The sequence below is a fragment of the Frankliniella occidentalis genome, unplaced genomic scaffold (genome assembly GCF_000697945.3).
Source record: "Frankliniella occidentalis isolate FOCC.00 unplaced genomic scaffold, Focc_3.1 Scaffold60, whole genome shotgun sequence".
Lineage (NCBI taxonomy): Eukaryota > Metazoa > Arthropoda > Insecta > Thysanoptera > Thripidae > Frankliniella > Frankliniella occidentalis.
In genome coordinates, this window is record NW_026267190.1 from 741,094 (window position 1) to 748,828 (window position 7,735).

General features: G+C 55.2%; 1 protein-coding gene across 1 annotated transcript in view; it reads left to right on the forward strand.

Annotated features, from left to right (window-relative positions):
• The window catches only part of LOC113210324 (forkhead box protein P1), an 82,220-nt gene that overhangs the window by 41,899 nt on the left and 32,586 nt on the right, over nt 1-7,735 (forward strand). The window contains exons 2-3 of the mRNA XM_052267862.1: nt 4,110-4,209; nt 4,320-4,554. Coding sequence (XP_052123822.1) covers nt 4,137-4,209; nt 4,320-4,554 — 308 coding nt within the window. The 5' untranslated portion in view covers nt 4,110-4,136. The remainder of the gene's footprint in view (nt 1-4,109; nt 4,210-4,319; nt 4,555-7,735) is intronic.

The following is a 7,735-nucleotide window of genomic DNA, read 5'->3' on the forward strand; positions in this document are numbered from 1 at the left end:
GTCTTCATCAAACTTGTGCGTGTTGGTCTTCCGACGGTGTGTTTTCTTTCCCGTCGGCCTGGGAAATGAGGCCAAACAAGAAGAGAGAGACAAAGAGGGTAGGGGGAGTGGGCGAGAGGGACGGAGGAGGCGTAAGAAGAGGAGTTGCTGATCACCGCGCGAGCCTTTTTGTCCTGTTTACGCAGCGAGTGAAAATGAAGTTGGTTTTCCCATCGTGTCGCGTGGGTAGGAAAAGAAAATGTCGAAAACAAGAGCAATTTTGGTCGCGATGCTCCTTTGCTTAACTTCAACCGCATATAGAGATACTCTTAAAACGGACTTATCCGTCTGTTTACTAACATTTTACTTTCACTGAAACGCAAGTGTGCGAATGTCGCACACCTGTAGGTGTGGGAATATTCATGCTTACCCTTAGTAGAGCGGGAAGGGAATTATTTTGGTAAATCTGTTTGGGGGCACCTAAATTTATCGAATGCCCTTGGAGGAAGCCCGGCTCATGTCGGGTAGGGTCCTGGTCTGGTCCTGGCTCTGACGCAGCAGCAGCATCTGTAGTGCGGCGGCGGCGGCAGCAGCAGCAGCAGCAGCAGCAGCAGCAGGCGCGCGTACGATTAACTCGGCTTGGCACACAAACAATTACACACGGGGTCCGCCGCAGGGCCGCGCGTGTCTGTGAATACGAATACGGGGGGTTGGGGTTTGGGGGAGGGGCAACGGGACCTTAGCCTGCCCGCCGTGTGTGTGTGTGTGGATGTGTGCCCCCACGTATGGGAATGGTATGTTAATTTTTAGTGTGTTGCTAAGAGCGCGCCCGCCCCGCCCGCTACTGCTTGCCTCGCGAGTCGACGCGTATTTTGGCACTCTTCCTTCATCTTCCGCGCCCCTGCTCCACCCGCCACGCCACGCCCGGCAGCAGCAGTAGCAGTACAGAATAATGAATGTCGGCGAAACTTTGAAGCAGTAGTGTCGAACTAATTCACAGCGCGCTCTGATTGGCTCTTCTAATCAGCCCCCCCCCCGCCCTCTTCTCCTCTCTACTTTTCCCTGCTCCCTCTGCTGCGCCACGCGATACCTTTTTTGATCACCGCGAGCGGTGTTTTCATTATTGCAAAGTTTTCGGCGAGAGAACGCGGGCGTTGATTATAAACGACGCAGGGGTCTCACGTGTTTGCATCGATGACGTAACAAACTTCTTCGACCCTTGCCCCTCTCCCTCTTCCATCCTCCCCCACCCTCCTCCACGCCCCGCCTGTAGCGCGGCGCCTCTCAGCAGCGCGGCCGCAGAGGCATCTCTGCTCTGTAAATACGGCGAGCGGACGGGCGCAACTGCAATCCTCTCCGTAACGGCAAACAAATTTGTATGACTTATCGAGGGCCGGGCCGTCCCGCCCCGCCTTGCCTCGCCACGCCACGCCAGAGGCTGGGCCGTGCGTGGCCCGGCCAGCGGCGGGCGGCAGGGCCTCTGACTTGGCTCTAAGTCTGGAATACATTAAGAGCTGAGCGAATTGCTTACGTAAACAAAAGTATGGGAGGGAGGCAAGGGTTGCTGCTGCTGCTGCAGCAGCCGCTCCAAGGGGCGGGCCATTGGCGTAGCCCTACACAGCGAAACAGGAAGCGATGAGTGGTCCGGCTGGCCGCGGACTCGCGTACCCTCAGCGGCAGAGCTACCCTCTGGCCGCCTGCTCGGCCCTTATTCTTCTTGGGCTTTACAGACAGCTAAACCAGCCGGTGCGCGCCTTTTCCTTCCTGCCCGGCAGGAGGAGTGGGGTAATGAGGGAAAGGGGGCGCGCAAGCTGCCGCTGTCACTCCTAAAGCGGTCCTCGGAGACGGACGGACTGAGTGCCAGGAAAGACAGACAGACAGACGAAGTAATTAGCATTAACGACACCCACACCGTCTTCGGGGCGCCACACTTACCGTTGAGCTAACCGGGCAAGTTGTTGTACTCCCCCCCGCGCCAGCTCCCCTCTTATTGCCGTCGTCGTGATTCCAACCCTTCCGCTGTGAAACGCTTTGGACGTGCAGAGCTCTTTCTGCCGCCGCCGTCGCCGCAATAATAGTCGCCGCGCTCCACTCCGCAACGACTTTTCTTCCAAAAAAATAACAACAAAACCGTGATTTTGTTGTTATTTTTTCGCACCACGTTCTTTTGGTGCCCTCACTACTCCTGATAATATTAGTAAAAAAAATAATACAGGGGGGCCGCTCTGCCCCGCCATTTTGAAAAGGTAGACTAGCCCGCTTGCAGACGGAGAGGGGAGGTGAGAGGGGACTGTCGAGGTCGTGCGGGCGGGCTAGTCTACCTCTTTTTAAAAGACGGGGCAGATCGGCCACCCTGTATTACACTGCGGGCGACCTTGTAAAAAAATTGAAGAAATTAAGTTTTTTCATGGTTATTGACTGACGGAGCGTTCTGTCCCTCAATGCCCCTTCCTTTCCCTTTGCGATCGCAGTCCGGAATAACACTTTTTGGAGGTTGTTAGGGCGCGCCTCACCTGACTGCCGCCTCGGCTCCGCGGGCTCCGCGGGCCCCGCGGCTCCCACAGCAATCGAAGATGGACGGCGCGGATAAGAAGCGCGGCTGAGCCCCTTATCGTTATGTTGTGGCGGGGCCATCCTTTATTTATGGCCCTCCGCTTGAGCCGCGCCAACAACCCTTTCGCTCCCCTCCCCCCTCCAATCCTTGTGTATAATTTCACCCTCCGTATATAGAATTGTATGCGTCGTCTGCTATTCTCCTCCTCCTCCTCCTGTTCCTCGCCGCGGCGCTGCTGGAAGCAAAGGCACGTCAGATGTATGCAATTGCTGACAACGTGTGTGTGTATATCGTTGCGGAGGGAGAAAAGGGGGGGGGATATCATGCAAGTGGCTGGAGTGCGATACGCCTCTTCGTGTAATGCTGATATCAAATTAATTGCGACAAACAAAACCGGCGCGGAGTAGTCTGTCGTGGCGCGGCGCGGCCCCCGTTGCTTGCTGCTGCTGCTGCTGCTGCTGCTGCTGCTGCTGCGGCTGCTTTCCATTGCCTGCATTCTGTGTATCTTGGTCGTGCGAGTTTGAAACCGAGTACCGCGCTCGCCCCAACCCCCCGCCCCACCACGTCCGTCTTCATCAAACTTGTGCGTGTTGGTCTTCCGACTCGTCCGCCCCGTTAGTTAGTTCTTTGTGGTTTCGACCGGGCGGGGCGGGGCGGGGGCAGCTGCTGGAAATTATCCAGTGGGTCATTAATATCGCGGGTTGCCAAGCCGCAGCGCTGCGCCACGCCACGCCGCTGCCAGCCGACGACTTGTTATGGCGCAAATAATTATTGGGAAAGGGTTTTGGTTTGGTGCGCTTCCGTCCGCCTTGGTAACGTGTGGCCAGAGCAATGGCTCGCCATCTGGGGTAGACTTTATAACTTTAAACCTAGAAGGCCGTAGTGCTCAATCCCCGGCTGGGCGTCGAAAAGAAACGTCTGCAGATACGGACATGATGTCGATTTCGCAGCGCGGACTATTCATTTCTGACTGTAGGCTTTCCACCTGCGCCCCCGCTTGCCAGCGCGGCCCTATGGGCTTCTTTGGGCCTCCCCCCCTACTGGCCACGCCCCGTCCCTCCACGGCTGCGCCTGGGCGCGAAATAAAGCACTCTTGGATGTGACTTGGCTCCCCCCCCCCCCCCCCCTCTCTCTCTCTCTCTCTCTCTCTCTCTCTCTCTCTCTCTCTCTCTCTCTGGATGGGTCCCACGCCTTGGTCCGCGCGCTTGATTTACATTTCTCACTTTTCAAGTATTGTTCCAAGTCTGGCAGCAGCAGCAGGGGGCCGCCGGAAAAGGGGCAGGGGGGGATAAAGGCCGAAGCAGTAGCAGCAGCCGGAAGTTCGCGGGAAGCGATCGGAGGAGCGCGCGCGGGGCGGGCGGGGATGGCTCTTTTATGGCCGTATCGTAAATAGGTTAGCGCCCCTGCAGCGCCGCCGGGGTCACACGCAGATAAGCCCCTCTCACCCTCGCTGTGTTAATGCCTGGCAACACAGTAATGAGCAAGAACTCGCGAGAAGCAGTAAGGCTTTTCATAACTTGATTTTGATGATTGATCTTTCAAATATAATTTAAGTGTTTCTTTTATTTGTTTGCAGGGCAGTGAGCTGGCCCGCCAGCATCTGATGCAGCAGCAGCTGCTTGCCCAAAGGCACTACCTCCTGCAGTACGGGTCTCAGCTGGCCGAGCAACACCCAGGTCAGTTTTAGAACGCGAAATTAGCCAAAGCAAATGGATAATTTTAGAGGAGAACCTTTTTTGGTTGTTATTTGCTTGGAAATGCAATGACCGCCTTTGTCTCGGTACAGTCCCCCTGATGTGCCGCACCGACGAGTCCAACGGCGGCCCCGCGGTGGGCGGCGCGCCCCCACTGGGGCTGGCGCTGCCCGCGCTGCCGCCCGTGTCGCTGGGGACGCCGCCGGGCCACGCCTCGCTGCAGCCGCTCGCCGACGAGCTGGACAAGATGCACCCCCTCTACTCGCACGGCGTGTGCCGCTGGCCGGGCTGCGAGGTCGTCTGCGACCACTTCCAGGCCTTCGTCAAGTAAGTGGTGGTGTAGCTGCACTGCTAACGCGAAAGCATCGTTTCGAAAGGGAGAGTAACGACGGTGAGGAAAATTTGGGTTACACACAGCGAGTACAATACAACATTACAACAATAAAATTATATTCCATAAGATTTATTAGTATTTAAAGAACGAAATTCACGGTGCATGCATGATATTTTTTGTAGCAGTGCGTAAAAGCCCGCGCAGCTGTCTGTGGGAGCGAGCGGGGTGGGCCCTTGGCCGCGCCGGGTGGGTGGTGTTTACGCCCCCACAACAACAACAACAGCAGGGCATCAACAGGTGGTGGGGCACAACACAACAAGCCTTGATGTGCCGTCGGCGTGTTGTGTGGGGGTGGCTCTGGGGGAGGCATGACGGGGACGCCCGCTGCCCCTGCAGGCGGGGCACCGGTGCGTGGGTCCGTGCCGGCGGTCAGTGCCTGCCGAGTTGTACAGGCGTGCGGAGCGGGGGCGCTTTGCTCACGCTGGCGCACGGCGCCTGCCGGGTGGGCAGCGCAGACACACTCGTGTCGACGCGCTGCCTACCTCCCAGGCGCTCTGCCTCCTGAGGGCGCCTGGGAGGTAGGCAGCCTAGACACACTGGTGTCGGCGCGCTGCCTACCTCCCAGGCGCTACCTCCTGAGGGCTCCTGGCTCCTGCTGAGTGGGCAGCCCAGAAACACGGGTGTCGGCGCGGCGCCCAAGCTACTTCCTAGGTTCCTTCTCCAGCCAACTTGATGCGTAAAGTTATTCAAACACTGTGACCGTCAGGTTCGATTAAGTCATGTATGCATCATATCACATTTCTTTATCGGATTCAGTCGTTATCGAGTCCCAGTCATGTTAACTCGTTCGGCGCATTCTGGGGCTTGCGTGACATTATGGTCGGGCCTCGTGCCCCGCTGAACGTGGGTAGTGATTTTGAGGAACAGTTCAAGAAGGACATATTGGTTGATTCGTGATGAATGTCATCGTTTCTATAATTTTAGCGAATCTCTTCCCCATCAACTTAAAAAGTACTATTTCTTGTTTAATGACTACATCCTTAGTCATGTTCCGTCCTTATCGGCCCCTATCTCGAGTTTTTACAGAGTCCCGCTCCCACCCTGTTTCGGCAGTCGAAGCCAATCGCCTTGTCTAATTGCAACTTGCCGCGTCTGCACCAACTACACTGTGTTCTTATTTCCCTCCCACCTTTTTTGTATGCCTTCTTCCTCGTTGTTTTTCGTTTCCCTAATTTCTTCCTCCCCAGAGTTTCTGCGGTCCTCAGGATTGCTCCCTTCGCGCGCCGTGCCGCGGCGGTGAGGCAGCCCCTCCCCCTCGTCCAGCAGCAGGGGGCAGATTGTGCTTCGAAAGGGACACACTCTCTCCTCCTGCCCTCTTTTTTCGCTTTCATTCGAATCCTGTCACGATAGCCCGAGAATAACAATACGAATCATGAGAATAATTAATGGCGAATCGAGATTAAGGCGGAGGGCGGAGCCGAGGAGGGGTGGGAGCGCGTCGCCGAGAAGGCGACAGGGCGCGACACTTTTTGATTCCCGCGGCTAGGGCTGCGAAAGAAGCAGTTGTCCTTCCCCCATTCAAAAACCCACCCCTCCACGGGCAGCCTCTATCAAAGGGTTTCTTAAAAACCACGTTTTCTTGTAGCAATGATCGATCATCCTCTTATTCAAAAATCAAGACTAAAATCTTGGATTGAAAAAATTTAAAAATTGTGAATATACTACGACAGCGCTAGTCGCGAGACGCGGAGACAATAAATACGTCTTCGAGTTGCCGGTCTGGCGACGCCACGTCCAATTGCTGACAGCGCCTCACACAGTCAGGCGGGGAGGGGAGCTCATCTCGCCCCTCGGCCGCCTCGCCCCGCCCCGCCCCGCCGCCCTATCGCCGATGCAAAGTGTCATTTCTTTTCTACTTCCACCTCCACTAATTGCGTCCGTCCTGCAGCAATCTGGAGGGCTTTCATTTTAAGGACAGAATGAAAGGAGCGCGGAGAAGTTGGGGTCGGGCGGGTCGGGGCGGGGAAGTTCCGGGTCCTCACGCCGAGCAGCAGCCCTGGCGTTATGGTGTCATGGGAAATTCTCCTAGCCGACTATTGGGTGATAGCGGGTTATAGAAAGCATAGTGCTTGAGACATTTTCCCCCTTCTGTTTCCGCTTGATGCAGGTGGTTTCTTTCCTATTATGCGATTTATGGTGATCTCGCTATACTCAGGCACTTACTAGCGGTACCTTATAAATGGTTTCACCTCCGCATACCCCCCCCCCCCTCTCTCTCTCTCTCTCTCTCTCTCTCTCTTTCTCTCTCTCTCTCCCCCTTGCTCTCCCTAGCGCTGGGCAAGATTCCTGCCACCCCTCGGGGGCAAATCGTTCCTCCGGCATTATTTCGACGCGCGTTTTAAAAACGAACCGACAATAATCGAGTTAAAATCAAGATTCATGGCTGCGCCTGGCTGGCGGGGCCCTCCCTTCGCGGCCCTCCACGTCCCCTCCCATTATGCTCGCCTCCTCCGACGACACTTTTTTCCTGTCCCTTTCCGGCACCTCGTTCGAGGCGAGACGACGACGAAACAGGGCGGGGCGGAGAGGCGCCGCCCCGATGTTTGGGGAAAACAAACTGGGTCAGGTACGTCGGGTGGTAATAGCCTTTCTGCACTAGGACGTCGGATGGAATACGTGCTGCTTTACTTCAAAAGTTTGAATCAATTATGCGTCTTCAACCAATGCACGCAACAATCACGCAACAAGACATTTCTCTGTAAAACCCGATGCCAGTTTTTCACATCATCGAAATTATTGACGTACCAAACCTTTTTGCTCGGGCAGCAAATAAATTTGAAGTGATTTTACTAGCAAAAATGTTTTGAAACCACAGCATCCAAAAAGAGTATGGGAGCGAGGGGTAAAGAATGTCTTGGAGACTGTAAAAAATTAGCAAAGTTTTATTTGCTGTTTTAGGGAATCTCCTTTTTGCGTAACGTTTGTTGACTTTTTAAGGACTTAAAAAAAAAATCACTCTTTTTTTAGAGTAGAGCTAGCCACTTTGCGACATGGTGGGGGCGGCGACGTGATTGTTGCTATACGCCAGTGATTTGCACTCCTCGAGATCACCGCCTTTGAATATGCATGCAGGCCAGTGGTGCATGCATGATATTTTTTGTAGCAGTGCGTAAA